The sequence below is a fragment of the Ursus arctos genome, unplaced genomic scaffold (assembly GCF_023065955.2).
Source record: "Ursus arctos isolate Adak ecotype North America unplaced genomic scaffold, UrsArc2.0 scaffold_7, whole genome shotgun sequence".
NCBI lineage: Eukaryota > Metazoa > Chordata > Mammalia > Carnivora > Ursidae > Ursus > Ursus arctos.
The window spans coordinates 12,008,253-12,031,876 of NW_026623089.1; the positions used below are offsets into that span (position 1 = coordinate 12,008,253).

General features: G+C 37.3%; 1 protein-coding gene across 2 annotated transcripts in view; it reads left to right on the plus strand.

Moving 5' to 3' along the window:
* CACUL1 (CDK2 associated cullin domain 1) overlaps positions 1-23,624 on the plus strand; it is a 67,868-nt gene that overhangs the window by 24,189 nt on the left and 20,055 nt on the right. For both annotated transcript variants that reach the window (XM_026494236.4, XM_057308777.1), the window contains exons 3-5: positions 669-771; positions 20,167-20,262; positions 22,516-22,618. In XM_026494236.4, coding sequence (XP_026350021.2) covers positions 669-771; positions 20,167-20,262; positions 22,516-22,618 — 302 coding nt within the window. The remainder of the gene's footprint in view (positions 1-668; positions 772-20,166; positions 20,263-22,515; positions 22,619-23,624) is intronic.

The following is a 23,624-nucleotide window of genomic DNA, read 5'->3' on the forward strand; positions in this document are numbered from 1 at the left end:
ATTATCACCCAATACTAGATTATCTAGTACTGACAAAATGTGTAATGCAGTACTCAGGAAGATTTACAGCTGGTGGTATTATCTCTTTCATCTGAACACTGATGGGGCAAGGTAAATTTCTATTTAAAAGTTGTGATTGGGGGCGCCTCGGTGGTTCAGATGGTTAAGCGTCTGCCTTCGGCTCAGGTCATGATCTCTAGGTCCGGGGATCAAGCCCCATGTCGGGCGCCCAGCTCAGCGGAGAGTCTGCTTCTCCCTCTCCCCCTGCTTGTGCTCTCTCTCTCTCAAATGAATAAATAAAATCTTAAAAAAAAAAAAGCTGTGATTGGTCGGGATGCGTGGGTGGCTCAGTCAGTTAAGTGTCTGACTCTTAATTTCTGCTCAGATAATTTCTTGGGGTTGTGAGATAGAGCCCTGCGTTGGGCTTTTTGCTCACTGTGGAGTCTGCTGGAGATCTTCTGCCTCTGCTCTTCCCCTGTTTGCATGTATGCACTCTCTCTCTTTCTATCACTCTAAGATTAAAAAAAAAAAAGATGTGATTGGTCACTTTTTCAGGCCTGAGTTAATTATTTGACTAGTGGCTGTATATCCGAAGTATGCCTTCATCTTAGGTTGAATGAAGTGCTTCATTGTTAACTTGGTTTTTCTGTTTTGGTTTTTCCCCACAGTTGTGTGTATAAATGTGTCTGCCAGCAGCACTCAGAACAGATGTACAGTGATCTGATTAAAAAGATAACTAATCACCTAGAGCGAGTCTCAAAGGAGCTGCAGGTAAAGAACTGATCATACTGATTTTTGCTTCCTTGGGATTTTTGGACTGGTTGGAATTAGTATATATAATATATATTTGGAGGCTTATTAATTTAATAATGGTATAAATTTATAAATATTTCCTAGATGAATATTGTCCAAATTATATAACCTTTTAGAATACATTGTTAGAAAATTAGATATAAATTGTGGAACTTTTTAGATTGAATATACTTCAGACTTTTAACTGATTCCATTTATTACCATGTCAACGTTTCTTTTATTTAAAACTTTGTTTTTCTGCTAACTTCAATATTTGATGACTTTTTTAATATAAATATATGTATATTTTAATTTTTTACTGTAACTTTTTTGGTATTGTCTTTGAAGAGTGGTGTTTGCCGGCTAGTTTCTGATATTTGGTAACATAAAAACAACTGAAGTCAGCATTTTGTTGATAAGCCCTCTATAGACGAGCATCATCCCAGCTGTACAGTCTGGGTGGGGACAAGTTGTGGAAGTACTCTGTTTAAGGAAGCACTTGGCCTCTGATCGCTGCCCCTCCCAGCCTTGGTGAAGTGCTTGAAGGTCAGGGACTCTCTTTATACCAGGGCCAGATGATATTTTAGTTCTGGTGTAGAAGTAACATAATGTGTAGAAAAGTCACTCAGCAATAGACGAGCAGGGTCTGTACTGCACTTAGGAAGTGCTCCAGCAGTTCTGTAACATCCCCAGTTTCTCGCAACTGCCGGGGCGTGCTTTGGCCTTGAATATCGTTCCTCACTTACCTTGTGGTCTGAGGTATCTTAGTCTTGTTGACCCCAAACAGTTGCTGCGCTAAAGTAGCTTTTTTTTTTTTTTTTGATTATAGTGAGAGCTATGTTTATTATAGCCAAAATACATACTTTTCCTGTTGTTAGAGTGTAAACTGTTTCCTTAATCCTTTTGCCACTAAATTATGAAATCTTTACTCATTTAACAAATATGTTTAGTACCTAGGCATTGTATCTAGGTTGTAGATGAAACCCAAGGCCCATGCATTCATTATAGCTTTGGATTATTTGCTTACTCATTCTTGACTCTACCCTTGCCCTTACTTCTCACATCCAATTTATTACCAAATCTCGTTTATTCCTTATTTCGTTCTTGGCTCTTGTCCACCTCTGTTCACTTGCCACTACCAGTCCAGCTACCATCCACGCTTTCAGTGTTCTCTTGAAATGCTCATCTTAGTTGGCTCTGCCTCTAGTCTTCACATTTCTTGCTTATTCTTCATTTCTGTCAGAGTGGCTGTTTATAAAGCACAAATCTGATTATCATTTTTCTGTTAGATTTAACTTTCTGATATGATTTAGGAAGCCTTTCATTATCTGATTCCTGCTTATTTCTGTGGCGTGATACATTACGTCTCTGCTCCTGCATAGTGAACTTTTTCACTTCCTTGAACAGTTTATGTACTCTCTCACTTTTTGGCTTTCGCCATGTTAACTTGACTCCCTGGAACATTCTTCGTTTTTCTCTGCCCTCTTATTTTTTTGGTCAGTGTGAACATTCCATTTTGGTTGCACGTTGGACATCATTGTTTTAGAAAACATTCTCTGATACCTTGTTCTTCCAAGCCTGGGTTTGGGGACCCCTCATCCATGCGTCTGTAGCACCTAGTATATTATTGTAGTTCATCTGTATATTATAATTTCTTGTTTAGCTGTGTCTGTCCTTCCCTCTCTCCCCAGTATTATTTTCTGAGAAGGCAGAGGAACATGTCTGCCTTCTTTGTTATTGTGTTGTTAGTACCTAGCCCAATATCTGATACATACGAGGCATTAAATACCTAATGAATGAAATGTATATGAAATGTTTACCAATAAATAATTTACTATTTGTTTGAATAAAGTTTTTCTAGTAGAAATCTGAATGTGATCATGCTTCTTAACATCAAGTGTTCGGTGGTCTTTAGGGTTCCGGGAGTACCAGGGCTTTCATTAGATCAGCAAAGAACTTAGTATCCTCAAAAAGGATTGTTTTATTAACATTGGTTTGCTGTTATTGAAATAATACTAAATAATCTTGTAAAACAGAAAGCAAACCATTTCAGTTCAAATTATCAGGACAAAATATATGACTTGCCTTATTTATATCTCTGAAATGGGAGTTGGAGATTTTATAATGTGTGTTATACTTGGGCTCTGACCTCACATGTATGTCATGAATTTGACCAATAGAATTGTGATTTGCTAAATTCATTGTCATATTGGAGTTTTTGCTTGAGTGGATTTTTCTTTTTCTTTTTTTTAGTATATATATATTTTTAAAGATTTTATTTATTTGAGAGAGAGAGAGCACAGGCAGGGGTAGGGGCAGAGGGAGAGGGAGAAGCAGATTCCCCGCTGAGTAGGGATCCCGACGTGGGGCTCCATCCCAGGACCCTGAGATCGTGACCTGAGCTGAAGGCAGACGCTTAACTGACTGAACCACCCAGGCGCCCCTGGATTTTTCTCGTATTTAGTTTTATTAAGCACTGTAAGACTTCTTTTCATTCTTACAGTTAGAATGTCGTTACAAAATATTTTGCAAGTTGGACGGCACTGTAATATGGTATTATCAAGCTCATTCTAATTGGTAGTTTTGGAAGGCCACTTGGCTACATTTTTGCCATGAATTTGCTTGACCAGTTGTCAGTAATACAAAGGTAACCTGTTACTTGCTCAGCTGGCCTGTCTGGGGTACCAATACTTTGAAATCACTGAGGTTCAGAGAGTTAAGTTTCTGAGGTTTTGGAGAATGGTCTCTGTCAGTGTGTGTAGAGTTCCCTCCTTCGTTACCATCAATGTCTGATTGTTCATTACACCTTCCTTTATTGAGGCACCTTCATTTATGTAACCATTTTTTGATTGAGGAATATTTACATTGCTTCCAATTTTTGGCTGTTACTAACAGTGCTGCGGTGTTGACTACATCCGACCATATTGTAATTCACAAAAGTTGTACCAAAGTTGTACTCCAACCAGTTACGTATTTATCAGCGAAATGACTGTTTTCCCCCACCCTTGCTAATGGAGCATATTATAAGAGTAAATAATTTTTGCATTATATAATAGGAATTTTTATTAAAAACTAAAACGTAATACTGCTATCTCTTTTGATGTTAGCATTTTGGAAACCATCCTGATAAATGTAAAGATAATATATGATGTAAAACCAGGGAATTTAGTTGATTTTTAGAATCAATACGTGGTCTACTTCAGAGTTCAGCAATATGGCCTGAAAAAAAATCTTACTTCAGAATGATATCTTTTGTAAGATTATAAAGTCTAACCATTATTAAATGGCCTGGTGAAATGGATATAAACATGGGGACCTCAGTTTTGGTTTCAGTTCTGCCATACAGCTGCTCTGTGCCTTTCGATTAAACATGCTAATGTCATCTTGTAAATTTTTTCAACATTGAAATGAAATGGCTTTACTGAAATATCTGGTTGCTTTAAGCAGAGTTCTAAGATAACTTGTCTCCTACTTCCTGCTTGGCCAGTGCTGCTTCATTGTTTTCCCCGGCTTAAACTTATTAGTGTCCACCTGTGTGGAGTGTTCTGGAGTCCTCGTGCTCCCCTCAACACAAAACAGACCATTGGAATTTCTTCTTCTGTGGACTCACAGCCTTTTGGTAATAACAACCCTGTAAGCAGTGATTGTGTTGTATTATTTCTGCATCCATGTCTGGCCCCCTCACAGGTCCTCCTTTGAGGGCAGGGGACTCCGTCAGTGTGTGTCTTTTTATCTTTCATGTCTGGCACAATCACAACTCAGCAACCAAAACTGACCTATACCATGGAAAGAGTAGCATAATTAGCTTCACATGGTCACTAATTTTTATCTTCTCTAGGTGTTTAGGCATTAATTTATTTAGTGTTCAGTTAATTTGGTTCATTAATTTATTCAGTGTCACAAATATGTGGCATCACGGACTTTCTAGAGACCTTAAGGGCACTTTTTGTGTGGAACAGAACAGGATCCATGAGCCAGAAAAGTTTATTTGGTTGGAACGTTTTGTTTGCTGCTCTGATTTTAGAAACGAAATATTGTTATTACGAGCTAAAACAAGAGTGGGATGAATTGCATTTGGCAGATAATCAGAAATGTAGTGCTGGTGTTGATAAATCAATAAGCGGGACCTTTGGGGTATGGGCCTTTATCTTTCAAGGGCATCTTAGAATAGCTGCTGGTTTGTATCGTTTGCATGTCAGAGTGATTTATTCATCTCTATCCAAAGGCATATCGTGAGGGTGAGACTGAAGAGTATATGTAATAATGTTTCATATTCTCAGTGACTGACCTAAAAACTAGAGAATACTATTTTCAGAGATTACAAAAGACTTTAATTTGTTAAACCTAAATGTTCTTATGTAAAAGTATAATCTAACGTGCTGCCCCTAAAAAAAAAAAAAATCACTTATTTCTTTCTTTTTAAAAGGAACAATGACTTTTCCACCATGTTAGTAACTTTATGTATTTATTTATTTTAAAAGGTTTTATTTATTTATTTGAGAGTGAGAGAAAGAGAGCACAAGCAGGGGGAGGGGTAGAGGGAAAAGCAGACTCCCTGCTGAGCAGGGAGCCTGATGACTTGGGCCTGATCCTAATGTAGGGCCCATCCTGGGACCCGGGGATCATGACCCAAGCCGAAGGCAGATGCTCAACCGACTGAGCCACCCAGGCGCCCCTCACTTCAGTAACTTTAAAAAACTTTTTGTTATTAAGTTTATTAAGTTACTAAAATCACTTAACTAGCTAACCCCACTTAGTATTCTGCTATTATGTTACGTTGCATGTAAATCTCTACTTTTCTGTCTAATTCTAGGTTGTTTGAACTGTGACAGTGTATTTTGCCTTAGTTTTTTTTTAAACCATTCTCCCCTGCCCCTGCACTTTGCACTTGACTCCTCTCTTCTTTAAATGGGATAAATTTTCTTTCTTTTTTTTTTTTTTTTAAGATTTTATTTATTTATTTGACAGAGGTAGAGACAGCCAGCGAGAGAGGGAACATAAGCATGGGGAGCGGGAGAGGAAGAAGCAGGCTCATAGCAGAGGAGCCTGATGTGGGGCTCGATCCCATAACGCCGGGATCACGCCCTGAGCTGAAGGCAGATGCTTAACTGCTATGCCACCCAGGCGCCCCATAAATGGGATAAATTTTCTATTAATATATTTTCCTTTTTCCATGTCTTCAGAGCCTCAGATGTGAATTGCCAGTCCTGATTTTTTTTAATATACCAATGACTGGAAATAGGTGACTGGTTTCCTAGTTCAGTGAATAATCTGTTAGTTTTGGAAAATTCTGTTGAAACTTTTAGCAATCACCATGCTTTGGCGAGGGCTCAGACCAGTCTCCAAATGTCTGTTCAACTTGGATTTCTTCTTATGGATACCTCATGTTCGTGTCTAACTCTGAATTCCTCTTCACCCAAATCATTTTCACTCTCAGATTTGAGATTTCATGTTCATCTTTGACTCCTTTTTACTCCCTTACCTCTTGTTCCCAGGTGATTGTCAAGGTTGATAGAACACTGTCATTTCACTTGCCTCTTTCCCCTTTCCTTCTCCACATCATTATTGGCATGTGTCTGCGGTGTTCTCCTAATTGGTTTGTTTTTCTCTATTATTTGTTTGGCTGAGTAAACTTCTAAAAACACTAATTTGTTGGGCATATTTCCTTGTTCAAAACCTTTCTCGGTCACAGTTGATTTTTTGGTTAGTATAAAAAACTGAGCTGGTTGATTTGTTGCAGGGGTTCTTAGGGGCAACCTGATGTAGCCAGGGCCTTCCATCCGGGTGTGCAAGGGACTCTGTTAGGTATAGGAGCAGAGATGTGATTGATAAGACTAGATAATTTGGACCAAGCCTCCTCCTGATAAGAATTTAAAAAATAAACAAGGTTGCTAATAAAAGAGTAAAGAATTATAGGACCAAGATCTGAGAGAAGAAGGAAACCCAGAGCGGGAGTCTAGCATTTGAGCCATTTTTCTGCGAGGGGCTAATTGGCTGAGAAATTTAGTAGAATTTTGATGGGCTTATGGAGGGTAGGATGATAAAAATTGAGAATTTAGGGTCCATCACACCTGAAGGATCACATCCCAGGAGTAGTGAGAATAATACGTTATAGACTGTTGCAGCTGGAGCCTGATTCCTAATGCATTAAGACGGTCTGGATTTACTGGTGCCTCTAGTTGCTTACCAGAAGCAAAAGTAAATTCTCTCTGGAGAAAGATAACATTATCCTAGGCATTAAATTAGTTGCCTCATTTTTCACGAACGGTATCTGACAATCAGAGTAACTATTCATATTAGGAGGTGAGCATAAAAGAGAAATGGTAAAATATATTTTTAGACAAGAATTGAGAGAATCCATCACCAGTAGTCTCTCACCTTAAAGAAATAATGAAGAGTGTTTTTCAGATAGAAAGAAAATGTTCCTAGTTGAAAACTTGGAGAATCAGGTAGGAATGAAGCGTAACAGAGAAGATAAGTATGCAAATGTAGAATAATAATACTGACAGTGTCTTATAGGGCATAAAATATATATAATCAAAACACATGACAGTTGCATGTAAGGTGGATGGGAGCAAATGAATTTAAAATGTTCTAAGGCCCTTGCGTCGTGTAGGAAGAGGTGAAAGTACTAATTTAGTTTAGACTGATATAGCAAGGATGCAGTCTGTAATTTTAGAGTAACCACTTGAAGGAATGGTAAGAGAAAGTGTAATTAACAGGATAATAGAGGAAGAAAATGGAATAATTTTGAAAATAAACAAGGAAGTCAAGAAAGGATTAAAAAAAAGGTACAGAAAACGGGACACAGAAAACAGATAATAGTTTTAAGCTTCCATGTATCAGTTGTTATGTGAAATGTTAAAGATCACTTTAAAAGAAGTAAGCAGATTATCAAACTAAATGAAATTCTGCAGCCTTACTAAATGCTGCTAATATGAGGCAGCTTATTTGGCATAATTTTAGACAGAGGGATTGCAAATAAATGGTGGGAAAAGATACACAAACATTAGCCAGAAAGAAAGATGATATAACTATATTGATTTTGTAAAAAGTGGTAGATTCACAGCAAGAGGTATTACTGGATATAAAGAAAACTTTTTATAATGAAAAGTTCCAGTTCCAGGAAGGTAACATTTCTAAATGTGTATGCACCCAATAGCATGGCCACAAAAATTAACAGACCCAAAAGGACAAAGAGACAAATCCACAATCATAATGAGAAGTTAACGCATCAATGACAGTTGCATTTATTTCAAGAAATTAGAAAAAGAATACGAAGAAAAGCCAAAGAAAGAATTGGGTCACAATCTTTGCTAGTGGAGTTTGGAACAATAAGAAGTATTCAGAGAAGTGTGGTGCAAAGCAGAATAAGAAAAGTGCCCTGTTTGACTAAACGTGAAATAGTCAAAGCCACTTGGAGGAATAAAGAGGAAGTAGCATTAAAAATAAATCACTGTGGGGGCTCCCGGGTAGTTCAGTTGGTTAAGCGTCTGCCTTTGGCTCAGGTCATGATCCCGGGGTCCTGGGATAGAGCCCCACATCACCCTCCCTGCTCAGCTGGGAGTCTGCTTCTCCCTCTCCCTCTGCCCCCTGCTCATGCTCTCTCTCTTGCTCTTTCTTTCTCAAAGAAATAAAATCTTAAAAAATTTTTAAAAAAATGAACGCCATGAAGAATGGGTAGATGTTTGGGGAGGGGGCTACTTAGGCTGAGAGAACTTTATAAGCAAAGGCAGTTTTTGGAGAGGTTTGGGTAGCAAGGAGTGGTCCTGTGAGAATGGAGTGTGGAATTTGAGAGAGATTGGGAGGAGATGAGGCTGAAAAAGGCAGATTGGAGCCAAATTGTAGAAGCCTTTAAAGGCCAGGAGTTGCATCTTAGAAAGATCGATGTTGAATACAAGAAAATATAAGATAGGTTGAAGTAAGAAAGAATGGGAGGTAGGGAGATAGTAGTGGTTGCAGTGGACGAGGTGAATTACACGTCCACAGTTCTTTATCTGCAATTCCAAAATCCAAAAGAAGCTTTACAAATGGATTTTTCTTTTTGTAAGTTTGGTGTCAAAACTCATGTGGTAGTAAAACTTGGTCTACACTCTTGAGGAATTTGGGGGGAACATTCATATGTTTCTTTTCCCGAAATATCGATGTGTTACATATTTTCTGCTAGAAATATCAGTGTGTTGATACTCCCAATCTTTACTGGGCATTTTACATAATATATTGTGTAGATATCAAGATACCTTCTAAATTTGTGAAGTTCTGAATTATGGCTTACATCTGGCCCCAGGAATCTTGGACATGAAATTGTGGAGTTGTTGGTAATGGGAAGGAAGAAGTATCTAGGATGCGTTGCAGGGATCAGAGAAACAGTATAGCTAAAACCAGGACCTGCTGGAAGAGAGGCAGGGTGAGAAGATTGAGAGATCGATTTGGTTTCCATAGAAATGTTGGCAGTTGCTAGAGGGGACTTGAGGAATAGGGAAGGAGGATGGTAGTGGTTTGAGAATGTTCAGGTCAGCAAACATTGAATATCCGTGTGTGAGCACGTGTGCTAGATGCTTAGGCTGCAGAGATAATTAAGAGGCAGGTTTATTCTTTAGTACTGCTTAGGGGAAAGGTGTAATGATCATTTTAATATACTGGCATGTGATGAATAATAAGCTAGAGATAGGAAATGAATCGCAAGTCTTGCTAATTTTCCCCCTTGTAAAGTGTCTCAAATTTATCCCATGCCATGTGCCTAGTTTAGGTCCTCATTGTTACTTGGCTGAAAAATAGAGAAAGATTTCTAATTTGTGTCTTGACTGTGTACCTTGCTTCAGTACACGGAGTGGGGGAGGCAGAGGGGGAGGGAGAGAGAATCTCAAGCAGAGATGCTGAGTGGGGAGCACAGTGCAGGGCTGGATCCAATGACCCTGAGATCAAAGACCATCCTTAGCAAGGATTTCAGGGCTCTTCACACTGTGAACTCAGCAATAGAGCGTAACATTATTTTGCTATTAAAATTTAAGTGGGCTGTGTGTTTTTATCTTTGTGCATTTTCTCATTTGGTTTCTTTTGCCACTGTAGTTGTACCTTGAACAATGCGGGGTTTGGGGCACCAACCCCCTACCCAGTTGAAAATCCGAGTATAACTTTTCACTCCCATAAACAGTCGGTTAACACAGTTACATGTGTTATATACTGTATTCTTAAAATAAGCTAGAGAAAAGGATATGTTGTTAAGAAAAATCATAAAAGAAAATATATTTACAGTACTGTACTATATGAAAAAAATCCACGAATAAGTGGACCCATGTAGTTGAAACCCATGTTGTCTGAGGGTCAGCTCCCCCCTTTCTGCAAAGGGGGCATTCTCCTTGTCTGCTGTGGTTTGCTGAGCTTTTATCTTCAGTGTTCCTGGCAGGCTTCGTGAATCACTTTCTCTTCTTTGCTCCTGTAGCGCTGTATTTATGTTGCTACTACCGTCCTGAGTTTAGCACTTTGGGGTAAGTTAGTTACCCAGCAGGATGCCCTTGTTGCAGCATTGTGAGCTTCTTGAGGGCCAGAAGTACTAGTGTTGGTTTCTTTTAGCCTATGGTAATCTTGAAATAGTTAAGTACTCATTAGATAAAGGTGCTGGTCATAGTGCTACTGACAAAATGTTTGCATTTCTCTTACTTTTTGATACATGGTTAAGAGTGTGCATCTCTATCCCATTGAAATTAGACTTAGCCAAGTGACTCTGGCCTGTGAATTGTGAATTCAGGTGAGGTATGAATGGTGAAGTGTGTACCCAAAGATATGAAGCCCTTAAGATAGCTGTCCAATTTTCCATGTTTCCCTTTGCCTGCCAAGGGAATGGTGGTAGATGGTAGAGGCTCTTTTATCCTGGGTCCCTGGGTAAGTATGACATGGGGCAGACTTTCAAGATGGGCCCATAACCTGAGAAAGCTTTGCTATGTATTTTTCTTTCTTGATTTTTAACCCATTAAAAAAATTTTTTTGAGGTACAGTCACATACTCAAACATTCACCTTTTTTAAAGTGTACAAACTCATTGGTTTTTAGCGTAGTCACAGAGCTGTGCAGCCATCACTGCTAATTTCAGGACATTTTAGTTATACAAGAAAGCAAGCCAGTCATCACTGGCAGTAATTCCCTATCCTCCCCTTCTCTTAGCCACTGGCAACCACCAATCTACTTTGTGTCTCTGTGGATTTGGCTATTCTGGACATTTCATAGAAATGAAATTAGACAATATGTGACCTTTGGTGTCTGGCTTAATTAATTTATAATATTTTCAAGGTCCATTGATGTTTGTATCATGATTAATGCTTCATTTTTTTTTATGGCCGAATAACATTCCATTGTACTACATTTTATTTATCCAAACTTTGTTATTTTAAATCACTGAGATTTTGGGAGTTATTTTTTGACTGACACAAAAAGTATTTGAATTGACAATATTTAGAATATCCTTTTTGCCCCACCATTTGGATAATTGAGTTTAATGGATATAACATTCTTTACTCTTAAAACTGTCTTTAAGTGACACTTCCATATTTTGATTATTTTTGTGTACGTCTGAATCCAGAATCCATTAGAGTAATCGTGAGGCACTTTCCCCCATGTAATGTTGATAAATTTATGTATTAATGCACTTTATCCTGTCAAGAGTATATTTTCACTTTTACTACATAAAAACTGTTTCGATGTTTTGATCTGCTAGTTTATAGCCAGTAACGCATTAACAAGTGTGTCCTTCAGCAGTTTGTCAGTGATTTGGAACTTACGTTGTACGTTATGTAACATAACATGTACAGAGTGTTTAAGCAGACTTGGTTCCAGGCCAGGCCGGTAACGTTAAAGCGTTAGGAAAACCACTGATAATCCTAACCTGAGTTCAGGTCTCCTGGAGAGACCACAAACACAGAGGTGGAGAAGAAAAATGTTGCAGTTTTTATTCTCCCAATAGGGCTGAATTTGGAATGGTTTAAATGACTATTTGTCAACTAATTACATTTTAACCATTTATTTTAATAAGAGTACAGTAGTTTTGGTATCTTTTGAGTTTAATTCATCTTGGCTGAGGTAAATATAATTGACTCTCAAACCTATTAGTAATAATGGAAATTAGTAGAAACGAAACCATTATTAATCAACATAACTTTGTTTCGCTCTTCACGGACACCAGATTACATATAAAAGCACTACCAAACTGTCAACAAACTGAGCCACATTCTCTTGGTTTTTAAAATCAGAGCAAGGTTTGCTTTGCTGTTTATGTTCTGTCCGGTGGGTGGCAGCATAACTCAACTGGTGGTCTTGCATGTGGTCATTGTATATTTATATATATTTTTAAAGACTATAATTTCTATATCTATTGAACTACAAAGTGTGTTTTTAGAAAAACTTTCATTCCCCCAAATATGCTATTCACTCCTTGCCGAATTAGGATGATTTTAGATAATAAGAAAATTGCCTATGTATCCCTACATGGATTTCAAGTAAAATAAATGTCATTGCCAACTGGTAGGTAGCTCTTCATATGTGTATTCTGCTGAATTTTTTTCTGAATATGTTATTTGGAGATCTGTTTTTTTAAATCCAAGCTAAAACTTAAAGTAATTGTTACAGCAGAGTTGTACTTATCTCACAGAATTTGCCAATGAGACACTGTAACCCTCAGCAGACCATAATTTAATAAGTTCACTATCATTTTTTCAAGATAGGGACTGTGTTTTCTTTTTGTATGTCCTCATTGGGCTTAACATAGTGCCAGACCTAAAGAGAGATCCAATAAAACACTTAGTAGTTGATAAAAAGCATATGCTTGAGATTACTAGAACCATCTACTTGTTTGAGTTAGAACAGCATCTTGAAAATGGAATTTGCGATGAGCAAGAGAGTCAAATCACTTAAATAATGAGTAGTTATTTGCAGTTGTTTGTCATCACAGTGTACAGAGTACACTATGAGTTGTAGTCTTTTCAAAATAAACTTTTTGTTTTGAGACAAGAGTTTTGTACTTGCATTGGAAAAGATAAGGAAAAAGTTTCCTTTAAAAAAAAAAGCACACAAGGGTAAGTGGTAATTTTTCCTACATGTTAAAAGTGGTGAGGTGTGTAGGAAAGTGAGAAGTCATCCTACTCCACCTGACTTCTTTAGATATTTTCCTCTATTAAGTAATCCTTGAACCTTTTGTAACCGCTGTGTCACCTAGCTTAGTCACTGTTACGTGGATAAGCTAAAGGAATCCAGGATCACAGAGGATGGACTTTTAATTCAGTTTACTTGCAAAGAGCCAGTGAAAACTTCTATAAAGGAACGGGAGGTGTGGACTGTCCTTGTGTTGAGACTGCCAGGGATTCTGTACTTAGTTTACACTTGGCCTTACTGACTGGTCACAGCTTCTGTTGTTTTCTTACCAGCTTTTATGGCTGCCATCACCGATGGAGAAACTGTTTATGTGTCTGTTCTTTCCTTAGAAGAACTGGTCACCTTTTATTTATTTTTTTTTTTAAGATTTTTTTTTTTAAAGTAATCTCTACACCCAAATGGCTTGAATGCATGACCCCAAGACCAAGAATCACATGCTCTACCAACTGAGCCAGACAGGAGCCCCAGAGCTGCTCACTCTTTGGAATTCATTTCACCTGGTTGGACAGGGCAGCTGTAAAACACAGAGCCCTGAGGTCTCTGATGAGCTTGGAGAATTATGTAGTCTAGCTAGTTTTTTTTGTTATTGCTACCAGGGTGGGTCTATGTTCTCTAGCAGCTTTCTGGATTTTCAAGTGGATATGGAACTTCACTGTTACATTTGAATAACTTTATAAGCGCTGAATTTGACAGCAGTCAAGAAGCTGTTAAATTTAAAGGAAGAATTCATATAGAGTCAAAATGTTAGCGTATCATATTTTTACTAATTTCAGTATAGTGCAGCTAAATTGTCGCTGTTGGCCTGCAGTAAGTCACGTCTTGTGTTGCATCGGTAATTACTGCTGAGCCCTCTCTTGAATCCTCTAGACTTCTTCCCATGAAACTTCTTTTCCTTTGAACTGGTCTACGCTTGAGTTTTCTAAATGTTAAATGGCTGCTGCACTGACTCTTTAAAGATTCCCCTGAAGTTCTCATTAAAAATATACACTTCTGGAAAGTTTCTGAGTCAGGACTTTGGAGTGTGGCAAAGGAATCTGCGTCATTAACAAGCCCTTCAGATGATTTGGAGAACAGTATTCTTTGAGATTCACTGGCCTGTGGAAATGCACCATTGTTCCTGAACCTGGTCTCTCTTAAGCAAGGGGTGGTGGCATTTTATGTTTAAATATAAGATTATTGCTGAAGCCACTCAACACATTTGCAGCACTCAAATCTTAATCTGAATTAGAGGATCCATGCGGACCTAGATAATATGCACAGTTAAGCATAGCTTAAGTATCTCGTGAAGAAGGGCAGATAAAATAGACAATGGTGTGTCCAGATGGTCATTATGTTGTAGAAATGTATTTGACCTGGCGGATGCTGATGATCCATAGCTGGGTGGTAAAAGCAGATTATAAAATAATATAATTCCTGTTTGTTAAAATGTGCACACACACATACACACAAGAACAGAACAAAACATTAATGGGTAGTTATCTACCAATGTTGGTAGTGGTTATTTTTCTATAATGGCATTTTTTATTTTTTAAAATTTCAGTAAACATGTATTACTTCTGTAAAGATACAGGTTAGTGGCCTTTAAAGTTAGTGTTTTTTACTCTACCTTCCCATCCTGTCTTCCCTGTTTCATTTTAACATGCAAAAGTCATTCTTTATTTGAAGACAGACAATGTTTTTGTGAACATAAGAGCACATATTCTGAAAAATGTTCCATGTTTCATTTTGGTGGGGTGGGGGCCGAGGAGGAAGAGGAGGGATAGAAGTATGAAATTGTGGAACTCGTTCGTATTTTGCATCTGTGGTGTCCATTTTGGTAGCCACTAACCACATGCAACTATTGAAATGAAAATGAAATAAAAACTTGGTTCCTTAGTTTCATTAAATACATTTTAAGTGCTAAGTAGACCTATATGGCTAGTGGCTACTATATTGGACAGTGCAGATAGAGGACTTTTCTATCATCACAGAAAGTTCTGTTGGGCAGTACTGACCTAGATCATAGTACATTCAAACATTGTACTTAGAGGAACAGATTTCTTAAAGTGTGGCTTGAGGACCTCAAGGGTCCCTGAAATCCTTTCAGGGGGTCTGCAAAATTGAAACTTTTTCTAGTACTCCTAAGATGTTATTTGCCCTTTTCCGTGTGTTGATATTTGTTCTGATGGTTTACAAGTATTGGTGGGCAAACTGTTGATGCCTTTGCGCAGATCTTCACTTCCACCCATTTACAGTAGAAAACAAAAGCATTTCACTTAAGAATATCCTAGATAAAACAGCAAAGATTTTTCTTTTTGTTTCATAATTTTATTGTGACTTTCGATATACTTTAAAAAATATTCTGTGTGAAGAAATGGGAAGTTACATACCAAAGTACAGTGATTGTTTAAAGAAAAAGCATTTGTGTGGTTGTATGAGTTTTGAGCTAAAGTGGGTGGGGTGTTTTTTTCCTATAGAACACTGTTTTTATTTGAAAGAATGACCGACTGACAAACAGTGGTTATTTAACTTGACTTTGGTATTCGACATTTTCTCAAAGATGAAGTGTGTCGCTTCAAGGAAAGCAGCTGACAGTGTTTGTTGCCAGTGGTAAAGTTCGAGCTTTGAAGTGAAAATTAGAATTTGGAAAGCCTGGATCTACTACCATGACCTCAGTGGCTTCCCAGTACTTAAGAAGACTCTTGTGATGAACTAGGTGGTGAGAGTAACAAATGTAATTTTTTCTTTTTGATGTGTAGTGAAATGCGTCAACATGTGGAAGATGTAGGCAACTCAGTGTTTTACAAAAGACGAATTTCTGATGTTATAAAATGTATGTATTAAAAGATCCATTCAAAGTAGAAGATAGACCAATGGGTTTTAATGTAATAGAGTACAGAGAGTTCATTGACAGTTTCAGATTTCCTGTTGCAACTAACCTTTAAGAAATTTGTCAGGTTTCAGAGAAAAATATCCACAACTTTCTGAAAAGAATATTAAAATACACCTTCCTTTTCTGCCTGCGTATCTGTGTGAGGCTAGATTTTCTTCATTTACTTCAACCAAAAGAGCACGTGACAGCTGACTGCATACAGCAGCAGATAAGAGAATCTGTCAGTCTTCTGTTAAGGCAGATGCTAAAGAGACTTGCATAAATGTGAAAACAATGCCATTTTTCTTACCTTTTTGGGGAAAACAGTTATTTACATTTAACTGGTTTATAATATAAAATATATTTTAGCATCAAATGTTAAGATGTAGACTTTATTATTGTCATTTTAGAATAAATTAATACATATTTTAAAACCCAGCTTTAATTTCTAATATGGTAAATATTGATAGATATAACCCTAATAAACAAAAGCTTTTTGGAATCTTCAATTATTTTTAAGGTTGTAAAGAGGTCCTGAGACCAAAATGTTTGAGAACCACTAGAATAAAAGTTTTCCCAAGATATGTTGTTAGGAGAAGTACAGACTGATGCGGTTTTCTGTTAGCATTTGTGTGGAAAGGGATATAAATGGGATACTTATTTTCATGTATGTATGTAAAGTTCTTCTGGAAGGATATAAAGGAATGAAGTATTGGTTCAGAGAGGAAGAATAAAGGTAAACTCTTTACTTCCTTTTGAATGCATTTGAATTTTAAACCAGATGAATGCATTACTCATTAAAAAAAAAAAAAAAGCAGAAGAAATTGAAGCATTCCTACCAGCTGTGTTACAAATTTCAGGGAATCTGGCACTGTTTTGAAAAGTTGGAGCAAGTTTGGAGCAATAGTTATTTTTTCTGGCAGCTTGCTTTTTCTTTTCTTTTTCTTTTTTTGAGAAGAAAACAAAACTTGCTTATTTTAGGGTAAAAAACTTCATTTAATGTCCAAGCCAAATACATTCATGTTGAAATAATATAAATCAAATAGGTAGCAATTTCCCCAATGGGGCCCAAGGTATACTGAACTTACGTTCAAGCAGGAACAATTTGTTATTTTTTTTTAATGGCAGTTATTTCTAGTTCCTCATAAGGAGATTGGATTTATTTTAGAAGACTGTTATAATTTATAGTCCTGTCATTTAAAAGGTTTTGAATAAGTGCTGCATGAAATGTGCAACTAAAAAGCTAAATAAATGTTCTGACATTTGATTTAGTACAAAAAGTGCTTTTTAATACTCCTAACCTTTGAGGCTTTGGGAATTCTTGAAAAGAATAAGGAATTCAGTTTTATTTATTCTCTCTGCTATTAAGTGTGCATTGTGATCAGTGTTCGTACTTTTAACTTTTGAATAGATAAAAGTGTCCTTTTATGAAAAGGGAAAATTATTTTAATGCAAAAACTTCAGGTTTTCTTTTTCTCATATAATACTTCTAAAATGTATTTCTTTGCATGCTGAAATATCATTTCCAGGACTCTTTGCAGCAGTTTAGAAAAAGATATTACATGTGATTCTGCCCATTCGTTATAGTTAAAAGTTTGCCCATAATGTAGAACCATTTCCCCCAATTTCTTTAGTTAACAAAGACTGCCTTTATGTTAATGGGTTTTTCTAAGTATTAGACAAATAGTTAATTCATGAAGGAGTTTACTTATCCTCACTAGTTGCATGTGTATTTATAATGTCTGACATTTTTCAGAGCATACACATATTATTTTCTTTGATTGTTGGCACATCTTGGAAGTAGCACAATTAGTATTTTTCCTATTTTATGTTTATGGAAATTGAAATTCAGAGGGCAAAATGAATTGCTTATGTCAATACAGCCTTGTTAGATCATAAGAAAGCAGTTTATATGGAAATGAGTCTAGGGTAGATTTAGATTTAAGCAAATTTAGATTTAAGCAAGACTGTCCTTGCAAAAAACCACATTTATCTCTGCATACTGTCTTGCAGGTTTTGCGGTCAGCCGTGGAGGTGTCATAAAGACAAGACACAGGTCTTGCCCTCCAGGGGCTTGAAGTTTAGTGGCAGAGGCCACCTAGTGGGAAAAGTGAAGAAGTGGAACGGTGCTCTATCAGAGGGCCATATGTCTCAGACGGTTTTGAGGAAGTGACACAAATCTTGAACAGTGCATAGAAGTTAGCCAGAGTGACTGATTAGGGGGTGGTGATAAAGACATTCAGGAAGAAAAGATTCGAGGAGGTCTAAAACAGCACACCGAAGTGTTAGTAGTGCTGTGGGAGTGCTGTGCTGGGCTGCGTGTGAGAAGAACAGGATGTGAGAGGGATGTAATGTAAATTGATGGAAGGACTCAGATTGACTAAGGTTTGAGTCGTTGTTCTTGCACTTATTCACTATGGGACTACACGTAAGTGACTCTTTCTGAGCCCTAGTGGCTTCATATGCAGAATGGGAATAACATTTGGTTTGCAGGTTAATTAGGAAGACTAAGAAAAATAAGTGTAAGAAAAGGACATAGTATGTCCCAAATCTCTAAATATGCAGTCATGGAAGATGAGTTAGAAGTAAGGACAGTTCACTACATGTTATTCTAACATCTAAGTAGAACTGAAAAAAATAGAAATGAAATCTTATTTTAAAAATAGTATTGGAACATTTGGACATTTCTAAAACAGCTAAGCTGAAGTGGTTTTATAATTTCATTGTTGAAGTTTAATATTTTGGAATCTTTCAGTGTGGCATTTCCTTGTTTTCCTTGTTTGAAAGCAAGACTTTCTGTACCAGGGTATGGTTGTCAGGTAATGAGACTGCCATGGGTTGGAGTCACTTTTGTTTGCATGATGATTTGTGCCATGCCCATCTCCCCAACTGTCTGTCCCTGGAATGAATTCTTAGCTGGAACCTGGATCTATCCTCTTTTAACACTCTTTAATTTCAGACAAGTGACTTGCCCATTTATGCGTTTCTTCAGTATTAAAATGATACCTAATTAATTTAGCTTTAGAAAATAAAATGAAACAGTAGATGAATATACTTTCATAAAACACAGCGCCTTAGTCTGCTGGGGCTGCCGTAACACAATGCCACAGACGCTGGGTGGTTTAAATAACAGATATTTACTTCTCCCTGTTCTTGAGGCTGGGGGGTCTGAGATTAAGGTAGTAGCTGATTTGGTTTCTGATGAGAATTCTCTTCCTGGCTTGTAGATAGCTACGGGCTTGCTGTATGCTCACAGGGCCTTTTCTCTGAGTGTTCTGGGGGGTGAGATAGGCTAGAGGGAAAGAGAGAGGAAGAGAGGGGGAGGGAGAGCCAGCTCCTTGGTGGCTTTTCTTATGACACTAATCCTAAAGGATCAGGGCTCCATGTTTATGACCTCATGTAGCCTAATTGCTTCCTTACTCCAAATACAGCCACACTGGTTTGGGCTTCAACAGATGAATTTGGGAAGGGGGACACATAATTTAGCCCATAACATGCAGTAAAATTGGAAGTGTTTCCTTTGATGGCTTTATGACTTGGTATTTTGGTAATAATGAGTTAAAAGCCAGGCATGTATTATGTTTATTTTATTGCTCTCCAGAGTTGCAGATGTATATGGACCATTTAAGTCTCTGCTTTGTAGCTAATTGGTTAGCTATAGAAGTGGTTTACAGCCAAGTTGGTATAGAAGTCAGAATATTACTGTGCCTAAGGTAATTATAAAAATTCAACAGCCATTCTAATAGTATGTTAAGCCTGTAACATTTCTCTGAGTTACTCTTCTCTTTTTCTTTTTATTCTAGGCTCAAATATGGTTTGGTTCCTATGGGAAATGTCCACATAGTTCAGGGATAATTTTTAAACTCATTTATCTTAATAAACACAACTTGTGAATGCAACTTTTTACTCATTAATTGAGCAAGCCTTTTAGCTAACATGGTAAAGTTAACACGGTTTTTAAAGACAGCTAAACTAAATCTCAGTTTTGCATAGCAGATTTTGGAACAAATATAGAAGTCTTAACCTTCAGGATATAAGCCTCTCCTTTTCTTTATTGTAAATTTCAATATGAATTTTGACTTGGGGGGCGCTTGGGTGGTTCAGTCGATTGTGTCTGCCTTGAGCTCAGGTCATGATCTCTGATCCTGGGATCAGGCCCTGCATTGGGCTTCCTGTTCAGCAGGGAGTCTGCTGCTCTCTCTCTCTCTCTCTCCCTCAGCCCGTCCCCACCTCCCATTCTCTCTCTCTCTTTCTCTCAAATAAAATCTTTGAAAGAATGAATCTTGACTTGGACTTCTGAGTCTGTTTGCATTTTAGATTGTGGTGGATGAAAGGTCTTTAACTTGGTCCCGGAATGATCACATTTAATGTTCTTTCTCACAGGCCAGCCCTCCAGATCTCTATATTGAAAGATTTAATATAGCTCTTGGACAGTATATGGGAGCATTGCAGAGCATTGTGCCTCTTTTCATATATATGGTAAGTTAGAGCTGTTTTCCCTTTCCAAATATCTGTTTATTGGTCTAAGTACAGATAGATGCAGTTAAGCATGTTCTCTTTACCTTTTGCTATGTATTATGTTAGAAAGGGAAATTTAGTAATGTTTGATTGTGTTGACATAGAATTGTTTACCCTTTTACTGCTTAAAAATTCCATAAGTAGCACTGCTGAATAGACAATTAGGCATTAATAATCAGTACTCAGCATTTATTTTATTTCTGCTATATAGAAGATACTGTGCTTGGAAAATAAAGACCTATAAGAAAGGTTTCCTGAGAAAGTGGGGAGTTAAGACATCTATCCAAAAACATGTATATGATAAATGCCAAGTAAGTCATTCCATAAAAAAAGTAGAATAATAAAATTTTCTTCCATTATGGTGATGTGATCCCTTTCATTTGGAGAATTATGCCACAAGTATAATTTGTAGTCTATAGACTTCGTTGATTAGCCCCTTCTCTCTCCTAAATATATAAAATCATAGAATCTTAATGTTGGTGTTCCTGTTGAAGGCAGGGGCCCTTAGCAACCATTATCCCAATTCCTCATTGTTTGTTAGAGTAGAGAACGGGATGTTTGGGTTGATCTTACATTCTGTAGCATAAAGATTGCTATATGTGGAATACTAATCTTCAAAATGATTTATTCTCCATAAAATATACTTTACTGAAGAAACAAAACAGAACGTTGAGAGAAATCAGTATTATCAGCAGAGGACCGTTACTTAATTTGAGGGAAGATGTTTACAGTAGAAAAATAAGCAGTTTAAGGTAATGACATGTATATACATTTAGAGAGAAATCTTCCCCAGATACATTAGGTGAAAAAGCAAAATGCAAAGCAGTATGTGATATTTCATCACAGCCAGTGTTTTTTCCTTTATTGGGGGAAAAAGCCTATCTATCTATCTATCTATCTATCTATCTATCTATCTATCCATATATATGCAAGGAGCATTTTAGAAAGAACTTAAAAAAGTTTTCGCAGTTGAATGGGGCCTTTGGGAGTGCGGCAGAGGGTCTGCTGTGGGAGACTAGTTTTATTTTGTTACCATGTGCATGTTATTTTTATAATTTTCATAATCTGCTGTTTAAGAATTAAGAGAATCAGGGGCGCCTGGGTGGCACAGCGGTTAAGCGTCTGCCTTCGGCTCAGGGCGTGATCCCGGCGTTATGGGATCGAGCCCCACATCAGGCTCATTTGCTGGGAGCCTGCTTCTTCCTCTCCCACTCCCCCTGCTTGTGTTCCCTCTCTCGCTGGCTGTCTCTGTCTCTGTCGAATAAATAAATTAAAAAATCTTTAAAAAAAAAAAAAAAAAGAATTAAGAGAATCAGTGAGCAACTTGTTAACATTCCTGTTGTTATTTTCCACACCTATACACTGAGTTAACATTTAAACATGAACAAATTCAGTCTTGTTTGACCTGCCAGTCATTCTAATCATGATGCTTTTGGCTACAAAAACCAGAACACCTGATTCAAAGTGATTTAAGTAAATAAGGAAAAGTATTAATCTCTTGTAATAAAACAAGCAAATAAGGCAGTCTCTAGGGTTGGTTGAATCCCATGGTTCAGTAGTGTTACCAGGGACTCAGGTTTTTTTCTTGTCTCCTTGATGTACACAGCATCTGTTTCATCTTGTTCTCATGGTCATAAGATGAGTTATGACTTTGCACTGAAGCCTAGGCTTCTCTCAATCTGATTGCTGTATGTAGGGTCACGTATCTGTCTTTGAACCAGAGACCATTCCCAAGAATGGCATAAGCTGAATAACTTAGCTATCAGTGAAGTGGATTGTATGTTGGGGAGTCAGCCAGTGCATGTCCACTGCCTGCTCTCAGCCTAGATCATTGATAAATGGGGTACCTTTTATTAGTGTTTCCTGTTGTTGCCTTTTGATGGTGATACAGTATTCTTAAAGGGCGTAATATGTGCCTGTTACACAGTGTGGTCCATTTGTCTCTACATTTCTGTTTAGTTAATGTTGAATGTCTTCCTGTGTTCTTTTGGAGGTGTATGGTTCATGACACTTTATCTTTATGTGCTTTAAGCCCATGCCAGAAAGACAAATAACTAATAGTAGCTGGGCTTTTGGTGTTTGATGTTGGGTTTTTATGTTTTAATTGATACCTTTATTAATTGTTTCCTAAAATAATTGAGTTTTTGGTGCTTCAGCTCATTAGACAAATCATTTCCCCCTAATTGAGGCACTAAAAACAATTTTCTTTTTCAGAATAAGTTTTACATCGAAACCAAGCTTAACAGAGACCTAAAAGATGACCTTATAAAGCTGTTTACGGAACATGTTGCAGAAAAGCACATTTACAGCCTAATGCGTAAGTAATTCAACTTACAGGGATGAGAACACTAGCAATGAGCTTTTGATTTTTGATCAGAGAGCATTGGCTTATACAGCCAGTGTTGACATCCGAATCATATAGCGAGAAGTGTTTGTTACAAGTCCGGTTCTATAGAGAGAGACCTGGAGGAATTGAAAATGTGACTTGAAGTCCCCAAGAGATCTGGGAGCAGCTTAGCCAGGTCATTGGACCAGTGCCTTTGTATCTGGCCTGATACTTACCTTTTTTCCTCCCTGAAAATGGGGGAAATATTAGTAAGGGGTTCACCCTAACTTCGTTACTGGTAATTCTAGAAGGAGCACAGTGTTGTATCTTTGGATTGGTAGCACAGAATTCTCTCTGAGTTTTACTCTTTGGTGTAAAATCCCTTCTCTAGTCTAGTCTAGTCATTTATTAACTAGAATTTATGCAATCTTCTCAGTTTTTTCTTCTATGAATTGGGATTTATAAAAGGTTTAACTTGGTAATGTAGATTAGTAAGTAAGCAAATCAAAGCGCCAAGTTCAGTTAGTTTTTCTCTCCCCCTATTCTTGGGCCCCCTGCCCCCTCACAGTAGGTGGCGTCTTATCCTACCTTTCCTAAAAGAGTATACCTCTCTAAGTGGGGTTTAGGAGGTCCCTACAACCTGATGTCTCAGCATCTTTTAAAAGTTCATATTTCATGTGGTATATCATTGAAGTCAATTTTTAGAATTTGGCACATACTTGGATTTATAGTATGTATTTTTTGCTTTTCTAACTGTCATAATTAGTTTTTCTACCACAGTGAACTTTTACCAGTATTTACAGAAGAATTGTTCTAAGCTTGACCATAAACTTTTTTGAGTTTAAATTAAGAGAATTAAGAGAATGAATTGTTAAACAATGGGCCAGTTTATTTTAGAAAGGCCAGATTTTCAAATAATATGGTAGATTAAGGTAATATTGGTTTCATTTTTATGTTCCCAACAGATTTTATTTATTTTTATTTTTATTTTTTTTTT